This window comes from Solea solea, chromosome 11, assembly GCF_958295425.1.
Source record: "Solea solea chromosome 11, fSolSol10.1, whole genome shotgun sequence".
Lineage (NCBI taxonomy): Eukaryota > Metazoa > Chordata > Actinopteri > Pleuronectiformes > Soleidae > Solea > Solea solea.
Window position 1 is genome coordinate 12,163,389 of NC_081144.1, and position 24,525 is coordinate 12,187,913.

Consider the following 24,525-nt stretch of genomic DNA (forward strand, 5'->3'; position numbering starts at 1 on the left):
CATAACGTGAGGTTGTAGATATCAGAAACTGAAAACTGTAGATACACATGAATGGCAAAAATAGTTTGAATCCTACTAGTGAAAACTGAATTACGGATCATCTGTTATTGTAGTTTTGACTAGTAAAAATAACGTTGGTAGTGAATATCCTGACAAGCGAGTACATATTAAAACAGCTTGCCATATGTACTGATCTGAACTAAAGTTATGAGCACAGTATCTGACTGGTCATTCTCTGCACCTACACACACGCCATTTACAATAGTCTTATTGTCTTGGCTCTCCCCCACAGTCAGCTGGGAAACAGCATGACACACGTCATTAGAATATTACTTTTACTATATTATTAATATAACATAACCACACGTTCTACTTGCACACCGTTACAAAGACTCTTCTTCAAACTCAGCATTACGTTTATTTGCACAGCAAATTACAGTAACACTTGCACTTACAGTATGTCACATTCAAAATCATCTCTTTTGTGCAGCCATCACATGACAAGCGTGGACTTTGTAATGTGGCTGTAACACAGCGAGTGAGCGAGCACTGTCCCGAGTTTGCAACAGTTTCTAAGACGCTTGGAATGAAAAAGCTGCAAACATCTGACATCCTATTTAAAATGACAGCAGCTGGATCAGGAAAAAGCTTAAAAAAGTATAAAAAAAACCAAAACATTTCAAGAACAGAACATTTCTGTACTGAATTTATATTAAATTGTCACAATTATGGTCTGTTATCTACTTTAGTCTGTTGGGGTTTTCAGTAGGGATGCATGATATTAGACGTATATATATATATATATATGTATATATATATATATATATATATATATATATATATATATATATATATATATATATATATATACATATCTGTGGTGAAATTAAACACTATTTTACATACTCATGTCACGGCAGATGCAAATCTCCATTGTGTAAAATAAATAAACAAACAAAAAACACTGTCGGTGAGGGCACCAACATAGATGTCACAGAGGTAGCAGCCTATTGTTTTAGTCACTAGTCATCAAACGATCTTTGGCGTGTTTGTCGGTAATACTGTGCACGACTGGTTTTCATTGACTCGTCATGCACTTGAACCTGTTATTAAAGTAGAAGACTTCATTATGGAGGTTAACATCAGCAGTGGAGGACGAGTAGCGGAAACTTTTGTAGGCTTTTTGTGAGTCTGTTTGTCCCCAGGGCAGTTTGATCTTTGATGCGTGGTTTACAATGACGTCACTGCAGGAGCCAATGTGGAGGGAGCCCAGTGCGTCAACGAAGAACTCTGCAATCACAAAACATAGTTTTTGCTTTGACAACCAGATTTTTAGATCTTCTGTTGAGTTCTGTTTCACAATGTGTCTTAAATACAATCTTAATCCTAAATAGCATCTTAATCCAATGAGACTCACCCAGGTGACCTTTTCGTGCCAGACGTGGGTTAAAGCCGACCTGCTGCACCTTGTCCGTCCGTCCCATGAAGAAGTTGATGACAGCGTCAGCTACCACACAGTTGGGAAATCCCTCAATGACATGATGGTATCCATGTCTCATATGTAAACAGTCGCCCTCCTCTCCTCCTTCCTCCACTGAAATGGTGTGACGGTAAGTTGCAGTGTAACCCGTCACCTCTCTCACTGCACCACCAACCTGAAATCATTAAGTGACACTGTCAACACAGTAAAGGCGAATCATTACGCAGTCTTGTAGAGAAAAAAAAAGATCACAAGATTGTGAAAGCGTTTTCAACACATCCTTCATTTACACAGAGCTACTGCTTTTCAAAACAAAGCTTTGGAAGCCTTTTTTTCTTTTACCTCTACAGGGAGAAGTAGTGTGTGAGTGTGCTTTTCAACATTTATTTAGAGATAGATACAATAGTTTTTTTTAGGGCTAAAATAGTTTATAACTTACCTTCAACATCTTGTGTATATGTTTGATTTAATACCAGAGACAAAAGTAAAAGAAAAAGCAACAAACCATCACAATTATGGCACATAGGCCCTTTGCACAGCAGCCATTTGTCAGGTCACAAGAGGACAATCAAAAGGTGGAACTAATGACAAATAATGGCTGAGTTCCATTTAGCTCTCTTGCTGTCTCACTGTGCTGCTGACTAACTTGAATGGAACAGAGCCATCGTTAATGTGATCAGTAACAGTATCTGTGCTTTTCCTGCTAAAACGTTTCAAAATGGCTGCTTTGCAAACCACTGATTAACATCTGCAAACACGCAGTTACTCACCAGATCTAGAGTGGTCTTCTCTAGGATGTCCACCATCTTCTCTAACTTAGTGTTTGCAGTGAAGATGAAGTCGTCATCCGCCCAGAGCACATATTTCGTGGTCACTTGAGACACTGCCAGGTTTCTTCCTGCAAACCATCCCTGCATACAGTCGACGACAGGTGGTCACAACATATTAGCTGCACTGTTACATAATCACAATCAATGTGTGTGTGTGTGTCTAACAGGCCACCTGTGTTTGAACAGCTGATTCTGACAGGGTGAAGATAGATAGATAGATAGATAGATAGATAGATAGATAGATAACTTTATTTATCCCCAAGGGGAAATTGGGTCATCGTGGCAGCGGTACAAATAAATCAAAAATACAGAAAAATACTAGGTATAATAATCAATACACAATATTGATATTAAAAAAACAAAATACGCCAAAAAATGGGTTTCTAATGTTGCTTCAGCAGGTTTGAGAAACCGGATATGTGGTCACAAAGGTTTACATTTCTTTTTCTAAAGCACAACTCTTGAGCAGGATACAGCGGTCAGAGTATTTCTGACATTCTGACATTGACATACTTTATACACACAATGTCTTACCTTTCCAAATGGCATGATGTAATGTTCAATGTGAGGCCCAGTCACTGGCTGAGGGTGTTCACTGTCATCTGCAATCACTATGGTGACAGTGGGATAGTAGCTTCTTATGCTGTTGATGAGATCTTTGAGTTTGTCGTAGCGCAGGAAGGTCTTGGTGGCGATGGTAACGAGAGCGCTAATATTGTACTCTAAGTGTGAAGAAAAAGAAAACATGCATAAAAAACAAATGTATTCATACACTTTGCATGAAATGAAACAGATTCAATATATTATAACGCACAAACCTTTTTGATATCCAGAGTTGTAAAGTTTGGGCATGGGTCCATGTCCAACTTTAATGCTGAAAAACGCCTGGTGACCGTCTGTTGCAAACTTGACTGCGGAGCAAAATATACTAAGTGTGAATCACCCAGGTTTATGACAGCGTATCATCTACTGTTTTGTCTTATGCGTAGCATTAATAAGCATCCCTGGGCCAGCAACACTGAGCTGGAAACAACAGATAACTACAACACATGAGACTCTGAGGAACAGGAATCAGTTCGCACAGTTTGCAGCTTGTGCGGTTAACACATTGCCCCATTGTCACTGTGCTAGTATTCAATCAACTCAAATCAAAAGTGGACATGTGTCTAGTCATGTGTAAATATCTACATATTCACTTTAATGTCAACAATGGTATAAATGGTTTAGAAAGCACACAGGGTATAATTATGCCCTAGGGTATTGGAGTTTGATGCCTGGTAACGGAGATGTGAAGTGGCAATTTAAGACCTAAACCAGTGAGAGGCAGCAATGCACTCAATCATATTCTGTCAGACAGAAGAGGAACTACCGCTTTGTTGGCGACCACCAACGTACAATACAGGGAAATAGTTGGTGCTGTAAATGACAGCACACAGAACATAAGAGCAGACGTTTGCAGAGATTGTGGAATGAATTGAAACTATGGGAGACTGTCTGTCCCTCCCTCCCTCCCTCCCTCTGTCCGTCCATCTGTCTCTCACTCTGTCTATCCATCTAACAAATGGCCTTGGTGGCGGTTTGCACTCTCTGAGTGCTTCCTCTAATTTTATATCTGTGGTTGTCTTGTTGTCTGGTGTGTCCTGGGGAATTGCATACCAAACACAAATGGAAAGAAGAATACATAAAATAAACTAATAACAATACAAAAAGTAGGTATAATTTAGAAGCTTTTTATTATCATCTAACGTTGACAGTGACTTACAGAGTAATTTCAACTCATTCTTCATATTTTTAAAACGTTTGTAATAATAATAATTTGTAATAATTATAGAGTTGACTGAACTGACTGAATACTTGACATACATAAATGTTGTAAGTATTGCATTACCTGTTGTTCCAAATCAGTAATCGCTGCAGAGATAAGTCATGCTAGTAAATCATATTCCATGTGAGTAAAAGTTGCTTATGGAAAGCGATGTAAGGAGAATAATTGTACTCATCCATGTTTGTCTCTCAGCCATTTCGTCCAGTATTACATAAAAACAAATAAATAATAATAATAATAATAATAAACCGGTACAGCCTAAAACAATACTACTATTAGTTCTAAAACTACGTTAAAAATGAAATACATACATTTATTATATATCAGATAATACTTGAATACATCTGATTTTAGGATGTTTTGGCTGATTAGGGGTTAGTGATTTAGGACTTTGAACTGTGGAGGGCAGCATTTACCTTCTCCGTGTATACATTCTGCCGGAATCTACTAGAAGAAGAGTGGGAATTGGTGACATGAGTTGTGCGGGCTACACCATCTTATCTCTCACAGCGCCTGACTTCTGTCTCGGCTTCTGAGTCGGCTGCTCACTCAAGACTAAAAACAGAGACACAGCTAGAGTGTGTACAGTATAGACACACTATTTGCAGACCACTCCCCGATTTCTTCCACCTGTTCCTTGTTCTCTCAGTTCACTGTGTTTAATCTCCACTAATCCTTCACTGGTCCCAGATCATCTTGTCAATAACCTGCAAGCCTTCAGGAAAACTGTCCTCCATTGTTTATTTATTGTATACTTTTAACCGTTTTTTTTTTTTTTTTTTTTACCTTTTGACCCTCAAGCTCAGGGTTATTGAAACTTTTTGCAAGTAAGACTTTTTGTGAAATCTGCCATGTTTCATTATAACCTAATCTTTAGGGTTAAAATACAGCATGTTTGTGTGTGTTCTGTTTACACAGTCACATTATGGGGGACTTGCCTTCCTTGTAGGGACACAAATAGAGCTGAAACGATTAATCGATGAATCGATTACTAAATTAATCGACAACTATTTTGATAATCGATTCATCGGTTTGAAGCTTTTTTCATGATTAAAACAAAACAAGTGTTTTGTTTTTGCTTTTGTTTGTGGACAAAACAAGACATTTGAGAACATCATCATTTCCAGGTTTGACGAACACCGATCAACATTTTTTATGGTTTTCTGATATTTTATGGACCAAACGATTCATCGATTAATCGAGAAAATAATCGACAGATTAATCGATTATGAAAATAATCGTTAGTTGCAGCTCTAGACACAAAGTAAGTCCCCAATTACATTTTAGGATGACGTTACGGTCAAGATAAGGTAAGGCCAGCTGTAGTTAAGGTTAATATAGAGCTTCACAAACACTAAGATACAGATCATTATATGTAGTTCAAAGGTTTCCCTGTTAATGATTATGATGTTTCTGTTTGCTCCAGCTGACAAACCGACAAAACAATAAAGTTCTAGGGCTGAATGATTTGGCTGAAATACCTAATTCTGATTTTTCTGACTGAAATTTCAGTGCAGCCTTCGCGGTTTGCTAAGTGCGTTGAATTGACGCAAAATACATTCTGCATAAGACATTCGACTTTTCCATTCAAGATATTAATCAAATAATAACTTTACCTGTATCGGCCGTCTTTGGGTGGAAAACTGTGTTTGTATAGGTGACAAACTGTAGCTGCCTGTTCAGAGCAGGGAGGGAAGGACTCGATAGTGTCATGAGCTTCTCGCCTTCTCCTTTAACAGCAACACCATTCACTGTGGCGGCAACGTCAAACACCCCTAGAGTTGCTGTCAAATACACCTGTGATATAATTTACATGGTTTTGAAAAGAAACATTTGAAACAGTAAAACACAATATTCATGAAACAGGTATGTAAACATCTGTGAAATTGCCAATTATGAAATTACCTCATGTTTGGTTTTTTCTTCCTTCACACCCAAACCTTTGGCGAGACAGAAATGATTAGCTTTCTTTGCTGGATGATAACGATTTATTACGATTAAAAAGCAAATGCAGCACCAACAAGTAAGACACTGTCATTAGTCAACACTTTTTTCTTCGATATTGTGTGTTGTTACATGCTAAATATGTTCTTACCAGGAATGAGGATTGTTTTGAGGGGTCGCACCTCCACTCCCTGGGTGGGATACTGAAGGGGACTGTTGGCCTCAGCTATAATCGGCAAATCTGCAGGGCTGTAGGACCTTATAGAGAAAAAACAGGAAATACATTTAGTTCCAAATGCAGTCAGTCATTAAGACAGGTATTATAAAAATAGTTATTTAAAGAAGAACTGGTGTTAAATTAACAGTCGATTAGTTAATGAAAGGGCCTTTTGAGGATTGGGTTAAGTTTAGGGTAAGGGGCTAGGGAAGGCATTATATTATATATATATTATATTATATTATATTATATTATATTATATTATATTATATTATATTATATTACAGACACAGCACAGCTAACAGTCCTGTGGGAGGTCGGCATAGAAGCTGCCTCAGAAAGGGAAGAGGCTGTAATACACTGATCTTGCCAGTGAGTGCTAGGAGTCTGGATGGAGAACCATCATCTATCTGGCAGAAGTTAGATGCCGTGACCTTGTTGGAGGATCATTTTGAGGGACATGCAAGTGACAGAAGCAAACCAGTGGAAGGCCCTGAAGGAACTGGCCAAGAGGCAGAGGAAAGCAAACTCCGTCTTTGGCTGAGGAGGAAGGACACGAGTTGGAGCAGGCACAACACCAAGGCTGGCTGCAGGGAGATATCCCTGTCAAAATCAGGAGACATTTCGGTACAAATCGGCGAAACGTTGAGGAAAAGTGGTACCTGGCTAATGACCCTGCAGTCAGCCAACCAAATGGCACTGGAGAAGGTGCGCCAGGCAAGTAATACCAGTGCAGAATAACATCTATCTGTATACTCTATATCACTGTATGTAACTGCATAGCGAATGACAAGCAACAACTTTCCATTAGGTCAATTAGAAAAGCTTGTGGGATGACAGTTGAGATGATCTGGGGAGCGGTCACTGGTTTAGGGTTACTCATAATATAAACATTACCTCTTCTGAAAGTGGCTGTACTCCTGAGCTCTGTGATGCTTCACACCCTCAGGGTCAGGATGGGACTCTAAAAATGCAGCGTCGAGTTTATGGGCCCACACTCGCGGGAAGAGCAGATTGGAGAGCGGCAGTTGAAAAGACTCTTTATCAGCCAGGCATAAGCATGAATTCAGAGCCAAATGACTGTGTCAGAGAGAAAGAAGCAGTGAGATGATAAGTAGTATGAAGTCAACGCAAAATTTAGGTATAATACGTTGACAAATAACACACCTAGCCACTTTGTCCTTAACATGATAGGCAATGGATTCATGGCCACTAGTCAGGTAATGACTTTGCTGTGCGAGGACTTTGTTAAGTAGACTCTCCCCTCGTGGCTGTATGTCAACAATTTGTCTGGGCCCATCGCTCCAAGTATGAAACACGGCAATCAGCACACCAACACTGACAAAAATCAGTCCAAGACACTTCTTATGGGTGCTTCGCATCTGAAATGAAAATGAGTACACATGTCAAAAATGGACTTTGCCCTTCAATTTGCATTTGTGGTCTTCACATATTGTACATATTAGACAATAGTGGCTGAGAACATGTGGTAAAAATGACATGTGACCGGATATAAAAACACAAAAAAAGCTCTGACACCTCTGTCCAGATCTTTAATGGCTGATCCTTTCAGCTCAATACTCCCTTCTGGACGGGGCAAGCAGAACTTGTGCGGCGGGTTCAACTCGACTGTCTTTCTGAAGGTTTATTTCACACACACACAGTTAGCGGTAGCTGGAGAGCAGTTAAGCAGCAGTTAGACAGTCAGTTAGTTATGTTGTAAAACCGACAAGTCGGCACATACGAAGGTTAATATAACAAAAAGGGTTTGATAATGCACTTTAAAGGCAACAGTGCTTTGATACCAATTTTAACAATAAATAGATAAATAGAATGATAGCTTAGCCTGCTAGAAAGTTCTACAACCTCTATCTAAATCTAAATCTAAAATATGAGGAAATGAATTAGAGAAGAACAGAAAGGGGAGCGGACTCCTGCCAAGTCCGATGAGTATAAACAACTTTGGTTTGGTTTGCTGTAGTTGCATATTTGGGCTTGTTCCCAGCTTCATGAGTTGTCAAGCAGCTATTTTTGGTAAGTTATTTAAATCCTAAATTAGATCCTTCCAACCCTCCCTTTCCCCCCCCACACACAGTTGACAGCAGAGTTTTCCCACCTGCACCCTGCTTTGATTTGATAAGTACTAGCCAATCAGAGGTAGCATAGGTCGATTTGTTTTTTTGGGGTAGGAAAACTTGGGAAAACTTAAGTCCTTTGTTTGACAGAGCACAAACCACTTTATTGCTGCAGACTTAAGTTTATCTGTAATTTCTCCTGTTTCTGTGTTGCTATTATTTGACAATGGGGTTTTCTGCAGTCCCTGTTATACAGTTTCCGACACTTGTCTAAATGTCCTGCCTTAAGTCGCCTTGTAGCAAAAGTGAACTTAATTCCAAAGCCAATCAAAGTTGTTAGCTGTAAGGAGGTTCCGATGGGCTTGACTTGTATGTGCCGTTTCAATTCCTCAGTCACCAAGGCAAGGAAGAGTCGCCACAGCACATTGTGAGGTTGTGAATGACGATTTATAGATTTAAAACTAACACAACAATCAAAACAGCTTTTCACACCAAAACGAGCACAGCTTCCAAAAAAAGCAACAACGCAATTGCTTGTTTCTCTCATGAAAACTGGCTGCAGTTTTCATGAGAGAAACAAATAAACAAATAAACAAATAAACAATCTGCAGCATCTGCAGATGCTGCAGATGCTGCGGATAAAGAGGAAGAGAGAAAAGACGGTGGTGGACTTTTGCGGCTCGGTTTATGTGCAACATGTGATAAATTACCTCCAAAACTGTGAAAATGTCACTTCCCTACATGTTATCAAAGGGTTAAGTTAATATTTGCAGACTCTGTTCCACACTGAACAGTGTGTGTGTGTGTGTGTGAGTGTGTGTGTGGAACAGTGGCAATGGCCCAACAGAGAGCAGAGAATGAAGCTGAATTTGACATGATTTAAAACCTAATTTTTTAAACACTTAGCGACTTTTATAATACATCCAAGTTACTTTCCTATCCACATGTATCCAAGCTTCTCTAGGATCAACAACACATAGAAATATTCCCCTGATGTTCCAGATTGTGATCTATAGATTCCAACAGTAAGACAATGCAACCCAATGTCATGTAGTGACCTGATTGTGAAAAAACCTTGTGACACCGAACATAGTACAGCTTCTAAAACAGAAAACATTCACCAAACTGCTAGATATTTTTCAGTAAATATCTCCTAATCCCTTTATCTATCATAGTCGTCCTTGGTACTTTTTTATCTAAAGAACAAAATAACATCAGAAGGGCCACAAAGCCACGTTCCTTTCCTTGCGAGAATATTTAATCAAAAACTCTGGCTCCTACATATATACAGTATATATATATATATATATATATACTGTATATATATATATATATACATATATATGTATATATATATATATATATGTATATATATATATATATATATATGAACACAGTACATGAGGTTGTGTTTTCTATTCTATATTGTATATAATGCCGTGAATAAATGTCTTCTGTGAGCTCTATTTAGCAAGTTAAAGTAGGAAGTAAACTACACTACTGTGCAACTGAACCAACCACAAAGCAGATTTAACAAAGCACAGCAAGATCCGGCTGCCGATTTAACCCAACAAGATATGTGCTTCAAATCTGATAATCTCGACAAAAACCAGGAGCAATTTAGTGTAAACAGTGAAATTATTTAGCTGTACAAAAAACAAAATAATGAATCCATGTTCTGGTAAAAGGCTTTCATATTATGCAGTTAATGCCCCTCTCTTTAGTCACAGAGAAGAGAAGACCACAGAGTTGAGGTAGGCCTAGCAGCTAGTTAGATGTAAATTTTGAGGAGGGGCCTAAACTGTGTACACAATAACCCAATCCATTACTAGCAGCAAGCTCCCCCCTTCATATAGGTACAGGAACAATAGCATTTCCCTGTGTATACCAGGGTCTTTCTAGACATGAGATCTGATATAATTCAGGATACATTTCATGTTCCATTTTTAAAAGAAAAAACATGACTAAATAAACAAAAATAACCAAAAAAAACTAAAGCTGGTACCATTAATAACTTTCAAGGGTGTGTTAGTATGCAGTTGTTCAAATCATAACATGCACACTATAACATTACTTTTATGGGCAATATATGTGGCTGATGTCTTTATTGCTGGAATACTTCACCTTACTTTGCTAAGGGCCATAAAACAAAATGATAACACACACACACACACACACACACACACAGCATCAGAACACAATACTCTGCCTCCTGCTGCTGGATTAGCCTGCCCTAAACATTTCTTAATTTTGGCCTTTTTTATATTGTGATATAAAAAATATATCACAATATTATATAAATATAAAATATAAAAACCCTTTTTATATTGTGATATAAAAAAGGTTTGACCAAAGTGAGACGTTCTCCAATAATCTGATTTGACACAGAATGAGCCAAATACTATTCAGGAGATGCTGATAAATCATAAATGTAGCCTATAGTTTACAACCAGGGTCCAAAGTACTCTATATATTTATATATAGCCTATGTTAGGGCTCACAACGCTTGTCAGGTATAGTTAAAGAGTTCGTTTTTTGCACAGTACATACAAATTATATTGATAATATACATGGAACCTTATACTGATATTGAATAATCACATATTCCCTGATGTTTATAAAGCTTCGTTATTTTTTACTATGTGTTTGCTGCATATGTTAGAGAGGCATAGAGGCATACATGAAGGATTAGCTAATCTTATCACAATGGGTTAATAATTTATAAAGACAGAGGAGTAGCGTCGAATTAGGGGTGATTCAACGCTGGGTTTCAGTGACAAATTATTTATATGGTTCAAGGTTCAGGCAGCAAGCCTCCTCCAGAGCTTCATTTCCTAGAAGAACATATGTTCACCTATTCAACATGTATAATAACCTGTGTATGTACATTTTAACAGATGAACGGATGAATCCAAAGCCCACTATACTAGTATTATTATTATTATTATACACAACATTACATTTTTAAAGTAGTGAGTTGGTTGGGCGCTCTCTGGTTAATATAAACAGGGGAATATCGATGAAAACAGTCGATTGGCAATTCACCTAACTGTCCCAACACCGGACACGAAGAAACTTCAGACAATAAGAGACATAAGAGAGAGAGAGAGAGAGAGAGAGAGAGTACACGGATCTTACTGTTTAGTTTCCTTGCGTCCTCAAGTGAGTAACTTTGCAGCATCTGATCAGTAACTGAGAGGCGCGCCCACTTTGTACAAGAAGCGACAAGAGCGTTGGAGCGACTCCTCCCTCTTCCAACGTATTTCTTCCTGACAGGAAGCGGTGATGACCATGTCCTTCTTCTTCTGTTTGTGGTCGCATTTAGCTGGTGTGACTTTTCTAACTCGCTGAAACGGGATTAATTCATCTTCTGCTCGCTTGTTCCTTCATTTTCCCAGCACAGTGGAGGCGTTGGCCGCTGTGTGACGTACACGTGCTCATCGATCACTCTCTCTCTCACACACACACACACACACACACAGAGTCCATGACTTCTGAGGACACTACATTGACTTAAATAAATTTCTTAATTTTCTTACTCTAACCTTAAACACAATTACCACAGCAAGGCCTAATCCTAACCACAACCTTACCAGCAGTCATCAAGTCTTAATCTTCAAAAAGCCCACTGAATGTTCATGGATCACCTGAAATATTGTGACAGTGATAGGTTTGAATCCCCCCCCTCTCTCTCTCCCTCTCCCTCTCTATCCCTCTCTCTCTGTCCCTCTCTGTCACACACACACACACGTTTTGCATTCTTTGTGTGGCCATTCATAGACATAATGCATTCCCTAGCCTAGCTCTTTACCCTAATCTTAAACATCACTAAACTAAATGCCTAACCCTAACACCAAAACCAGGTCTTAATTCTTTAAAAAGCCCATTCAAGTTGTGTGGACCAGTCAAAAATATCCTCACAAAGATAGGTTTGCTTCACAATTGGTCCACACAGTCTACTAAAGAAACACACACACACACACACACACACTTAGATTTTACTTTTTGATGTCAAGCAGCACATGCTCATGCTTACACTGGGGAAGACAAGTTCAGGCTTGGTTTGATTTGAGTTGTTTCATTCCCATCAAGACAAAGAAAGAGGGAGAGAGAGAGAGAGAGGGGGGGGGGGGGGGGGGGGTGCCAGTTGCTCACTCACACCCAGTGGTTTCATGAGGGCTTTCTGTGTCTCTATTTATTTTGTTATATTTGTTCATTCATTTATTTATTTATTGTCACCGTTGATACGATATGAGAAATTTGGAACCTAGTAGAACTGATCCTTTGTATATTGTTCTTTCTTTCTTTCTTTCTTTCTTTCTTTTTCTCTCTTTCTTTCACTTTGTTAGTGTGGCACCTAGTGGCCAACGTTGATAAAGCGACTCTTTCATGCTTTTCTTTTTGTTAAACAAAACTTCATTTACTCAATACAATGTACAAACAGTATAGGAAATACAGGTTATCCAATTTAAAGAAGAAAAAAAAAAGAAGCAAAATTACTCTTACAATGCATTTCGGAGAAGAATAACAATAGAAAAAGAGGGTCATCAGGGGGTCAAAAGTGGCTTCCGCTCTACGTCACTACCAGCCAGCCAATGAAATGCCGCCTTTTCCTAAGTCTCTGTGATGCCGAAGAATGTAAACCTGTACAGCAGCTTTTCCTCTTCAAATATACTTTTATCACGCGGCTCACGCGCCGTCTTTACACTGTGACGTGATGTCTGAATACAGGTTCTGAAACTGGTTTGTTATCCTCAGCCGTTTTCGCGTTTTAAGCAGTTGCCAGGTGCTCACAAATGACTGATCTCATCCCAGGGAAGGTAAATCACACACACGCACGCGCGCACCCACACACACACACACACACACTGTACAGATACGTGTGTTTATATCTACGGTCGTGCTTTGTGTGTCATCTGTTTTTGGTCTGAACGGATGCAAAGCCTCCATTAGGATAAACTGGTTTGTCTTCTAATTGTATTAATGCTCGGATTACAGAAGGAAGGGCAGTTGGCACTGGCGTGTTGATCGTTAGCGTCTGTCTCACAGTCTCGCGATCTTTGATCTCACCCGGGATGCAACAGAATGAGGGAAACAAAATAATATTTTCTGGTGACTCTTGTCAAGTGAAAGGTCACTGTCCTCAGATGACTTCATACAAACACATACACACTTACATGCTGCTTTTGCCTTCTTTGTGTGGACACTCACAGACACTATGAACCCCTTATCCTAAACTTAACCATAACAACCAAATGCTTAATCCTAACCCCAAAACCAGGACTTCATTCTTTAAAAAGCCCATTCAAATTGTGTGGACCAGCCAACTAAAACCAGGTCCTGTTAATTGTGTGTAACAGCCATAATGTCCTCAAATTGGTCCACACAGCTCACTAAAGACATGTGTACACACACACACACACACACACACACACACACACACACACACACACACTCACTCACACACTCAAAGCAAAAGTAGAGTAGTAGTCTTGCCATACAGATACCATTGGAGGTTATTGCCGTATCTGGCACAGTGATTCACAAAATAACATGAGTGATTCTTTTGAGAACGTTTTTAAAACGATTATCTTTAAATGATTTGTTCATGATTACACGTTCAAATTCTACTGTGCAGCTATGTATACATTACTGTGCCAAAAGCCTCAGGCCACCTTTAGATTTGTTGTTTCAGCAATGCTATAACCATAACCAGTATAGTTTTTCTCGATATATATATCGATTTATAGGAACTCATCCATAAATATGTTTGCAGTTTTACATTTTATTTTTTTTTAAATGTGAAAACCCCCAGCTTCTATGAGTTCAAATGTTATGAATCTGTGTATCATTCGTTCATTTCCTTATTCGTTTATGAATCTGATACCAAAAAACAAATAACGGGTCATTTTTTTGTACTTTCGATTTATTGCTCAAATCAAAAATAGGAAATGAAATAACGGGCCACGGAAAGATTTGGATTTTGATATTTAATTTGTCCAATTTGTGTGAACTGAAAGTTATTGTCTTCTTCGTGTGTTGCACTTGGAAACGTTAACGTTAGCCTTCAAAACCATACTGAGGATCAATCATGGAGAGTTTCATCTTGTTCAGAGGAACGAAACGGGCGACTGTAAAGGAAGACGACGTGACGACCGAAAAAATCGGCAGGATCTTCCAGGTAACTTATTGTAGTTTCATCTAAAAATAAGTCTCATTTATTCTATAAAATTGCACTGACGTAACGTTAGCTATGTTATTTCATAGCAAACGTTAACTTTACTAACGTTGAACTGAACCCTTCCTTCACTGTTTACCAAATATGAAAAGAACGAATGATACACGGATTGTTATGTCCTATTTCATGTATATCAATATCTGCTGTGAAAAAGGTCTGTTATGCCAGGTTTATTCAAACATGCGTGAGCATGACACACACATGCTGTTTGAGTTAAACTCTACAATATAAGACCGACAACATCATCATCACATCATTTTAATCCAAATGCTAATGATCACAGAATGTGACGGACATATAAACGGCAAAGCTGGTGGTGTCCTAAAACCTTTGCTGTTCAATCTTCAAAATCATTCATAGACCTCATGGTTGAATAAAGTTGAGCCTGTTCTATTCTTGGTCCATGTAGATCGGCTGTAAGTGGGACATTGCAGTGCCGGAGAGTCAGTATGAAGGGCCTCGGCTGCAGGTGGACCTTCTCCCTGGGATTCATGGTGGGGGCCTGCAGCTTCTACTTCTTCCTGTACAACGTGTGGTTTGAGAGGAGCTACCCTATGCTGTCAGAGGCTCAAGAAAAAGCCATAACAGAGAAGAAGAGACCAACGAACAGAAAGGAAGAGGCTGCTGCTCTCTTGAACCTACTCCACCCTCAACATGCAGGTGTGACTACCGTTCTCTTTTTTTAGTAATTGGAAGTAAAGCTGCACATCAATTTTAGACAGCTTTCCAGTGTTTAAAACACTCGTTTGAATGCAGATGTTGAATGATTACTCAGTGGGAGTTTAAGTGTAAATTTTGAGCCTTATCCATTGATGCCTAGTGCTTGCTCGTTGTGTGTTGGGCAAGCACATTGTTTGTTTATTCTCCTTTTTTTGTACTTTTCCGCTTGGAACAATGTTTGTCTGATAAACAATTTCCTCTTTAAAATAACACACAAAAACAAAACTCATTTTGAACATTACGTTTTTAAGTGGTATAACCTGTGTGTATACAAAAAAATATAAACTACAATCTCAGAAGGATCAGTACGAAGCATCTTTACACACGCACAGCAAACACAGTTTGAGCTCTTGGGCCACAGAGGACACTGTTGACAGATTAGAAAGCTGGAAATGAAGGACGTCATCCTTCAAGTATAAAAGAAAGTGTTGCATAACATTGTTATGACTTTTACTGTGTCCTTCTAGATGAAGACAACAGGGTGGCGGATGAGTTGTACAGGAAGGTACGTATTCTTTGTTGGGTGATGACGGGGCCGTATAATCTACAAAGCAAGGCCCGCCATGTCAAGGCCACCTGGAGTCGCCACTGCAACATGGTGGTGTTCATGAGCTCTGTGAAGGATCCAGACTTTCCCACCGTGGGACTGGGCACTAAGGAAGGCCGTGACCAGCTCTACTGGAAGACCATCCGAGCCTTCCATTATGTATACGAGCACCATGCGGATGAAGCGGACTGGTTCTTGAAAGCGGACGATGACACCTACGTGGTGGTGGACAACCTCCGCTGGTTTCTGTCCAACTACACCCCTGAGCTGCCCATCTATTTTGGCAAACGCTTCAAGCCTTACGCCAAGCAAGGCTACATGAGTGGAGGGGCAGGTTATGTACTTAGTAAAGAGGCCCTCAAGAGGTTTGTGGAAGGTTTTCGGATCAAAGTTTGCACACATACCACCCCCATAGAGGACCTAGCACTAGGGCAGTGTCTGGAAAAGATGGGCGTACTGGCTGGCGACTCTAGAGATACTTTACATCGGGAAACTTTCCATCCATTTGTTCCAGAGCACCATCTAACTGGCAAGTTCTCCAAGAGCTTGTGGTACTGGAATTATTGTTACTACCCGATTGTTGAGGCAAGTCAAGTCTTTTATTTGTAAACTACAACTTCAAAATGCTATTACAGAGTGAGTGCGACAAATGGTAAAAGCAACCAACAACATTATCATGTTTTGATCAAAGTTCCTAACAGTGGGGTGTTTATAGTACGATAGATAGACCATAGATTGTGTATAACAAACATCTCATAGTCTCCAGGTCCTGAACATTAAGTCAACAGCAGTCTCTAAATCCAGTACAGTGAATTTGAATAAATTCAAATGAATGTACTGTGGTATGGGCACTGTGAACTTCTAGTATAGGTGGAGGTGGAAATGGTGCTGGCAAAAATGCTAAACTCAATTCACTGAAATTGTGTCCACGGACCTGAAAATACTTTAATATCATTACAGTACATCCACAGATTAAGTGAGATTTATCCGTACAGTCAGGACCTACAGTGTAATCTAACTTAAAGTGATGCAGCACGCTGTTTAATTTTGCTTTTGCTGAATTAAGTATTTTTATGTAGGTGTTGCTATAAAACACTCATTAGAAGGATAATGGCTAAATAAATAAAATATTTGACCTCTGCATAGAGTGAGTGAATTAAGATAGAATGAGTTCATATCAAAGTAGATGAATTCAGCAGAGACAATGTCCTGTCAACAAAAGGAAAATTGGTCAATTTGTGGCTGATAATGCAACTAATTTCTTGTACTTTGCAATTATAATGAGACGGGTCCATTACAGATCTTGTCAGATGCTGCGTGTGCGTGATCGCATGAAGCTCCTTTTGTCCTCTATCAAAGGGAACCGAGACAACTCATTTAATATTTCAATAAGCATGTTTTTTTTTATCACTAAACAGATAATTATTGTTTTATGAACTGTATATAATGAGGGATAAAACAGGCGGTTGTATAATGAATACATTTTTTTTTTTTACGAAGCCAAAGAAAACAGACACCAGTTTTATTGCTGTTAGACTCTGCACTGCAGCCTTTATCCACACAGTGAACATTGATCCTGTAGTTTGTCATGAGTTAATCCCTCGCATACTGCCGTGCTGTTGTATTCTTTTGAATTATTTTGCAATGACTTGATCTTTTTTGTTATTGAAACATATTTGTTTCCACCCTTGAGGTTAACACAGGTGGAAGAGGACAGATGTGCATGTAGGTTTTGGTCTTTTTGCCAGTCTAATGCCAGTCTAATCCCTTAATCAAATATAGAAATGATTGAGGCTCCTACTCTTTGACAAATGATTTTTGTTTGTTTTTCAATTACACAGTAAGTATTTGGACAGCGTCAGACATAGTTCCCTTTATTGATTCATGTTTGGTCACCTCTACACATGACATATTTATCCAGCCACATTGATTTTGCCTTTTGATGATGTTGACCTATTTATGGCTAATCTGTGAGTCTAGGAGTTTGGCAGTAGATACTAGTATCCCATTCAATTAAAGCTACCATTTTACACACGCATCACAAAACTGTTTTGAACCCGTTGTGTATATAATGGCAGAAATGTGCTGCTGTTATATATCTTATATACTGTCATAGACTTTCTTTGTGTGATCTGTGTATTGTTCTTCCCTGTGCAGGGTCCACAGTGCTGCTCTGACCTGGCGGTATCGTTCCATCAAGTGGAACCAGACCTTATGTACACACTGGAGTATTACACCTACCACCTGAGAGCGTACGGCTATAGGCCACGGTATCGGCCTTCCCTACGCCATGGTCTTGGCATCAGCACTCTGCCACCGTCTGGTAACAATGAAACCAAAGTAGTGACCTCACTGAGAACAGGACTGTCGTCACACATGACAACCAACACTGACTGGGTTTAATGTGTGCACTGTCTGAATCTTCTTTTTACTCACAGTAACCTTGGGGATAGAAATTGTTATGGTAATCACAACTGTGCCAGACATGTTATTACCCCGTGATGGCTAAATGTTCCTTCTGACCGATCCTATCGCTGTATGACACTGAGCACTGCAGGGACAGCTGCAAATAACTTCAAAGATAAACGCTTTGTGGAGCTGAATTAGTCCTGACATATTCAGTGTTTGAATTGGATGATGTTACAGTTACAGATATGTTTTCAGATTGACACAGGTAGACCATTACTGGGTTTTTGTTTTTTTTATCACATGGACCGCAGCAACCTATTTGGTTATTTTTACATTTTGGTTTTCCTGCTGCTAAATTTGGCATTCTGCTCTTGCTGTTCAGACATTTCAGTTAAATTTGGGGTTGTTAAAAAAACAACCCAATACATTTCTTTTTGCTTATTTAATTAAATTAACTTTATTTATATTATATTTATTTGTGTTTTTGTTTGTATATTACCTTTTTAATTCCTCTACAGCCAGCCATGATGTTTGTCCCAGAACAACTGTGTTGTGAAAAGTGTTTGTTTTTTTTGACCCCTGAAGTGTGCACTTGAAACACTATGTGCTTCTGTTTGAGAACCCTGTAGCATCTGATAAACACAACATTGTACAAAACTCCAGTGAATTGTTCTGGTCGAGTCCTATACAACAGTGAACACTCGAACGGGTGGTATTGTACAGTACATGACTGTCTGGAGCCACACATACATAAATAACTCAAAGCAGTTGCTGGAAAAAAAAAATGTTTTAAAAGAGTAGATTAGGTATACAGTATATATATAAAAAAATGTGTTTATTTAGAACTTTGAAGAAACAGAGTCACAGGAAAGACAACAAGAAACAGTTGTCACATCTAGTTATGTTTTGTCTTAAGGTAAAACAAATACAATCTGTGTAGTTTATGGTCACTTCCATAAGCCATAAGTAGAAATCATGTTGGTTTAGCCGTTTCCACAAACATTTCATTCTTTCTTTGAGTTCTCTTTCTTCATGACAGTTGTTTGAGTCTGAATATTTACAGCCCCTGAAGAAATCTGCAACAAAACACAAACGGTAATCATCAGTGTCTTCATAAAAAAAGGCTAAAATAATTACTTTATATTTTAAATATCAGAGAAGTGGAGGCTTATTGCTGAAATAGACCTTACCTCAGCTTGCACTTGTTAAGAAAAATGCCTCTCCTCTCTGGAGACTCTCTCCTCCAGGGACCGTTATCTGTGTGAGCACACAAAATATCATTCCATAAAGATTGATTGTGCGTCCTTGAGGAGCATCGTGGTAAAACATGGACTTTTAAATGCCTATGCAAGCAAAATCCCTATCTGTGATATTTTACTTTTGTAAACTGCCGTACTCACCCGACTCTGAGTTTCTTCTTCCCATCAGACCAACAAAAATATCATGCATTTCTCCTAATAAGAAGAGTGGGAAGAATTTAATCACATCTTTTCCAACCAATTCAAAGAAAGCAACCACTTCATCATTTCAGTAATAAATGCCAAACGGCTTACTTTTTTGAGGCGACTGTATAATGTTTGCATCTGATAAAATACAAAGGAAAAGATGAAGAAGAAAAGAAAGCTGTGTCAGTTACTTAATGCGTTAGAATTTATCACACACAAAACGTCCACTTAACATTACCATCATTATTGTTTTTAATGAGACGTCGCTTTATGAAATCAGCTGCTTTACGTGATCAGATGAAAATAAGACTCACCGGCATTTCTTTTGCCCATCAGACCCACAAAGCTGTCATAATCCAAATCGCTATACCGTTTCAGAATGTTCCGCTTGATGTTTGCCAAGCCCGTGTTCTGCTGCACAAATGAGAATGAAAAAATAATAATATATAAATATATATATATGTATATATATATATATGCTCAGGAAAGATAGTCACTGTGAATCAAGAAACGTACATCTGAAGTTGATCGAGGCGATCCGGGTTCCTCGCATCTGGATTGGCTGCAGTCAAGTTTCATGATGAGGAACACAGATACCAGAAGCAAACCTCTCCTCATTTTCTTAGCAGCACCTATGCGAGGACAATTACATTTATTTTAGTTTTATAAGATAGTTTTTATGGGCAAATACATCGCTGAAAATTGCACCACACTTCCACATCTAACCGCAACCTGCTGCGTAAATGATGCGTAAAAGCGCACGGTTTTCCAATCACCCTCATGCGTTTCCTCCGTATATGAACACAATCATCCAAATAGTTGAAAATACAATAACAAACGATTTGATTTTAAGCATTCAGGCTACAACTTTTATCCTTACCGGATTTCTGTCGCTCAGGTAATTTTGCAAAAGCGTCAGCTGTGCGCGCTCTGGTGCGGAGTGGAGTGGGAAATAGTTCCTGCAGTGAGATCTGGCGAGGATAAATGGGGTCCAGGCTTTGGGGTAATGGCTGGATACCTGCGTAACGCCAATCAGCAACTGGTGTGTAGGTGGCGTGTCAGGTCTTATATATCATGTTGTGCTGAAGGCTACGTAGTCTAATTATTGATGGTCGTGATGCTGCTGAGAGACCCTCAAATAAAACGCACGCACACCCATCATTTAACAAAAAAGAAAAAAAGAAAAAGAGATCACGTCTTCGCAATGTCACGAGTACATGGGTTCGTGGATCCAAGCCCATCCCTCTGGGGAATTTCCCAAAGACCACCTGCAGCTGGCTTTGGATTAAAAAAAACAACATCATATAAATATGTTAGATATTCCAAATAGTAGTATGTTACGCTACTTTTATTGTAAAAACTGAAATAATGTCTTTATTGCAGCCTCATTCATCTCAATGCCACATGCTCTCATGCTCCTTTCTGTGCCTTTCCATTCCACTGTCCAGTGGACGTGATCACTGACAAGATCCTAATCTTTTCAGGAGGTAATTATATAGATAGCAGCTGCTTCTTCATATCAGCGTAAATGATGATGCCTTTGACTAGACTGACAACACAGCTGTTGATCAGTAATTATTCATTAATTATTTTATGTCTAAATCAGTCTCAAAAACACATTTTATTTTTTCAAAATCCAAAGATTCAAAAATCACAGTTTGTCTTTTTGGCTTTTCAGTCTGTACATGTAGTGACAATGCCTGTCCTTTGACTCTTTGTTCATATAAGGAGTAACTCACCAATGTTTTCCTCCCACCACACACTGTACTGTAGGATTTCATTGAAAGAGGACATTTAAAAAACCCTTGACAATATTCAGTAGCGCTGCTTGTTTTGTCATGTGTTTTATATAAGAATGGATTTCTGCAGACATGATCCATATAAACACTGAGCAGATGTGCTGGGTATGATGGCTAAAATCCTGTTTTTGAAGAGACAAATATTTATACATAATTATTATGATTTATACATGACATTTAGTATTCATATACTGTACATGCATCTCATATAAAGGAATATTTTATTTTCTACACAACCACACAAGCAATTACACTTACATTGCGGTTTGTGTACAAACAATGAAAACAAGCATGAATATTTCACCAAAGCAAAGTTGGAGATCATAGCCGTAAAGCTGGCAGAGGGAACTGCTGTACATCGCTGTGGCCTCTGGAGACTCAGGCCTGACGTTCAACAAAACAACAGGCAAAAATCCAAATTTCACTAAAGGTGAACGCCATGTTTAAGTAATGATTTCCTATTTCTATATTTGTCCCATTCCTGTATGAAGTTGTGTGGGTTGTAGCAATGCAGGGGTTCAGGATGGGAGATCTGACAGAAGTGGGGAAGCCATTAATTGCATGTTTACATTATTGATGAGTGTTTTTTTTTTTTAAATCTCTCTTGGTAATCAAAGGACCCTGCTTTTGGACTAACATAGAGCAAGGGAAGAGTGCCAGGGGCTGTTTATTCACAACATGTCTGTGCAAGGGATGCTTCTCTATCAACAGAAAGTTTAATGGATATTGGCTCAAATGTGCTGCAGGGCTATATGTATAGCAATACATCACAGGTAGTCACATACCCTGCAGACTGCTGAACACTGTGACGTGCAGCCATCGCTGTGTTGCATTAAGATGCCATTCATCCCCAGCACTTGACTTACAAGTCAGTGTGTTTACATGCATGTTAGAAGTCCAATTTCAGTCGGACTAAGACAATAATTTGGTTTTCTTAATGTCATGTAAACACTCAAATCAAGGTAGTCTCAATCAGGCTAACATAGCCGGGTAATGCGCTTCATAGTCAGATTACTCCTGCATGTATAGGCTTAGTCGGACTGGAGTCAGACTTGGCGTTCTGTGCGTGCACCAAAATGTCTTCTCCAGTCTTTGAAGAAGAAGGAGACGATGAAAAATCGTGAGCATCGGTGAGAGTGAAAGCTATGGAGAAGACCGTCTTTTGAACAACATACAGAACCACAGCGACATCCATCTTAGCGTTTGTTTTTCTGTGATGTAAAGTTCAACAGGACACTGATTCAGTATGCACTCGCTTATAGAGAGAGATACAGTGCCACCTACGATTGTCACCTCCGCATGTATACTCGGACTCTGCAAGTTGTCCAGTTGCCTGTCTTACTTGGACTACAGCCGTAGCTCGATTAAACTGTGCATGTAAAACGTACTGAGGTTGTATTCCCAACATGTATGAGCTCGCTCCGAGCTGTAGACAGTTGTGAAAGTTGTAAATCTGTAGTGCTTGACTTTCAAATGAAAACTTACGTCTCTTAAAATGAGTTCGCACAGTGCTGTTCCTCACAGCAGCAACTGTCACTCACAGTCAAACACTGCTTGTGTTTGTTTTTCATTCCAGAAGCTTGTTTTTCAGCTTTAGATTGTAACCAATGAAACGCCTGTGCATTTAAGTTTCTGTCATAGTTAATGGTAGTACTTATATTAATACTATTTTATCTAACGAGTATGAATACTTAATGTTCTATTGTACACAATTAAATGTTCTAAACAAAGTAAATAAATGTCACCACGCTTCACCATTCTTCCAGTTACATGTCTCTCGGGAGTTTCTCAGCACTAACTTATTGGATTAACAGGCTGAATAGAGTGAAATGTGAAACGTGGAAAATATATATAAAGAGAGAATTAGAGAAAGAAACAAAAGACCATGAACCAGGCAGACCTGCAAACACAATATCATTGTTTGCTTTGATGTGAAGTACATGTAAGGACGTGAGAATGCATGTTTGCGTATCTGCATGGTGGAAGGGAGCGGCAGACTGAGCCTGACGTACAGTCACACTGTTATTATTCCCCTGTCTCTCTAATGGAGTTGTCAATCATCCATGTGTGCAGTCTCTCATGGTGTAATAGGGAGAGGACAAAGTAAGTTGTTCCCTGGAGTTGAGAGGAGACAGTGACGCCCTTATATGGAAGAGATGCTACGATCAGAGCATGACGGAGGAAACATGATAGTGGGACCGCAAAGAGATGTGTCCGAAATTGCAGGGTGTATTTTGTTACAGAGTGGGGTAGGTGCACCGCTTGGAAACTTTAGCACCAGATAGTCCAAAGGTGACTCTGACTGTGTAAACACAGCAACAGCAAAACACTCAGTGGCCATCCCTGCTGGTTGCTATTGCTTGTGGCGACATGACGACCAAAATAAGAAAATCTAGACAGTGATTCTGGGCCTCGTGATGGTAGATCACAAGACACACCTGTCAACAATTGATGTAATGGGCTCTAATCAAATGAAGAGAATTTTAACTCCATACTTCACCTTGGGGCCATGCAAAATGGCTCAGATGAATGCAGTTTTTTTCCGTCCATTCCCCCCAATCTCTGACGTCTGAGGTCCAGAAGTGTCACTTCCATCTAAATGTTAATTTGAATGCTGTTTCTTTAAAGGCTGGCATGGACGCTGAAATGCTGCGAGGCCTTGCGTTAGACCACGGGTTTGAAGAGTGTGTGTTGTTGCCAAAACAAATCACACTGTGTTTTTCCCCTTCATTGTTTTCCAACATTGCCTCCCAAAAAGTGTTTTCCTGCTTGGTCCTTGTCAAACATTTTTGTCCCCTTTAATCTTCTCTCAGTGACAGTATTTGGTGCAGAGGCACCTGAGGGAAAACAATAAGGCACTCTGGTGCCGTTTAGGCTGTAGAATCGCTCTCTCTTAGATTGGGAGACGGTTTCGGTCAATCTTGTAACAGCTTTGCCTCTTTTCCACTCATCATGGAGTGAGAGTACTCCGGATGACATTAGCATCCTGTTCCTCT

The 24,525-nt window shown here is 39.3% G+C and overlaps 3 protein-coding genes across 6 annotated transcripts; 1 reads left to right on the top strand and 2 right to left on the bottom strand.

Moving 5' to 3' along the window:
* Positions 1-395: 395 nt before the first annotated feature.
* On the bottom strand, positions 396-11,619 carry b4galnt1a (beta-1,4-N-acetyl-galactosaminyl transferase 1a). 2 transcript variants are annotated; one of them, XM_058644121.1, is made up of 11 exons: positions 11,510-11,619; positions 7,464-7,678; positions 7,194-7,376; positions 6,231-6,337; positions 6,041-6,075; positions 5,752-5,932; positions 3,129-3,221; positions 2,845-3,032; positions 2,251-2,391; positions 1,418-1,655; positions 396-1,290 (listed from the first exon to the last, which is right to left on the bottom strand). In XM_058644121.1, the coding sequence occupies exons 2-11, from the start codon at positions 7,676-7,678 to the stop codon at positions 1,079-1,081; spliced, it is 1,593 nt and encodes a 530-aa protein (XP_058500104.1). In that variant the 5' UTR covers positions 11,510-11,619; the 3' UTR covers positions 396-1,078. The 2 variants fall into 2 exon arrangements, with proteins under 2 accessions (XP_058500104.1, XP_058500105.1); XM_058644122.1 differs by lacking the exon at positions 11,510-11,619 and adding an exon at positions 7,836-8,063.
* Positions 11,620-12,973: 1,354 nt separating this feature from the next.
* Positions 12,974-18,947, top strand: c1galt1la (core 1 synthase, glycoprotein-N-acetylgalactosamine 3-beta-galactosyltransferase 1, like a). Of its 2 annotated transcripts, XM_058644256.1 has the most exons (5): positions 12,974-13,191; positions 14,436-14,552; positions 15,019-15,269; positions 15,797-16,461; positions 18,034-18,947. In XM_058644256.1, the coding sequence occupies exons 3-5, from the start codon at positions 15,059-15,061 to the stop codon at positions 18,277-18,279; spliced, it is 1,122 nt and encodes a 373-aa protein (XP_058500239.1). In that variant the 5' UTR covers positions 12,974-13,191; positions 14,436-14,552; positions 15,019-15,058; the 3' UTR covers positions 18,280-18,947. The 2 variants fall into 2 exon arrangements, with proteins under 2 accessions (XP_058500239.1, XP_058500238.1); XM_058644255.1 differs by lacking the exon at positions 14,436-14,552.
* Positions 18,948-19,272: 325 nt separating this feature from the next.
* On the bottom strand, positions 19,273-20,992 carry tac3a (tachykinin precursor 3a). Of its 2 annotated transcripts, none has more exons than XM_058644258.1 (7): positions 20,611-20,992; positions 20,247-20,362; positions 20,045-20,141; positions 19,839-19,868; positions 19,686-19,739; positions 19,476-19,542; positions 19,273-19,361 (listed from the first exon to the last, which is right to left on the bottom strand). In XM_058644258.1, exons 2-7 carry the CDS (start codon positions 20,346-20,348, stop codon positions 19,343-19,345), a joined length of 369 nt encoding a protein of 122 aa, XP_058500241.1. In that variant the 5' UTR covers positions 20,349-20,362; positions 20,611-20,992; the 3' UTR covers positions 19,273-19,342. The 2 variants fall into 2 exon arrangements, with proteins under 2 accessions (XP_058500241.1, XP_058500240.1); XM_058644257.1 differs by having other exon boundaries at positions 20,045-20,144; positions 20,611-20,980.
* Positions 20,993-24,525: the final 3,533 nt, after the last annotated feature.

Bases quoted from the DNA above. Each gene is read 5' to 3' on its own strand.
- c1galt1la (XM_058644256.1), top strand. From the start codon at position 15,059: ATGAAGGGCCTCGGCTGCAGGTGGACCTTCTCCCTGGGATTCATGGTG. The intron at 15,270-15,796 runs GTGTGACTACCG...GTGTCCTTCTAG, and splicing joins ACTCCACCCTCAACATGCAG to ATGAAGACAACAGGGTGGCG. The intron at 16,462-18,033 runs GCAAGTCAAGTC...TTCCCTGTGCAG, and splicing joins GTTACTACCCGATTGTTGAG to GGTCCACAGTGCTGCTCTGA.
- b4galnt1a (XM_058644121.1), bottom strand. From the start codon at position 7,678: ATGCGAAGCACCCATAAGAAGTGTCTTGGACTGATTTTTGTCAGTGTT. The intron at 6,076-6,230 runs GTAAGAACATAT...GTCTCGCCAAAG, and splicing joins CAAAACAATCCTCATTCCTG to GTTTGGGTGTGAAGGAAGAA. The intron at 3,222-5,751 runs GTAAAGTTATTA...TTTGCTCCGCAG, and splicing joins CCCAAAGACGGCCGATACAG to TCAAGTTTGCAACAGACGGT.
- tac3a (XM_058644257.1), bottom strand. From the start codon at position 20,348: ATGAGGAGAGGTTTGCTTCTGGTATCTGTGTTCCTCATCATGAAACTT. The intron at 19,740-19,838 runs GTAAGCCGTTTG...TCTTCTTATTAG, and splicing joins TATACAGTCGCCTCAAAAAA to GAGAAATGCATGATATTTTT. The intron at 19,543-19,685 runs GTGAGTACGGCA...GTGCTCACACAG, and splicing joins AAGAAGAAACTCAGAGTCGG to ATAACGGTCCCTGGAGGAGA.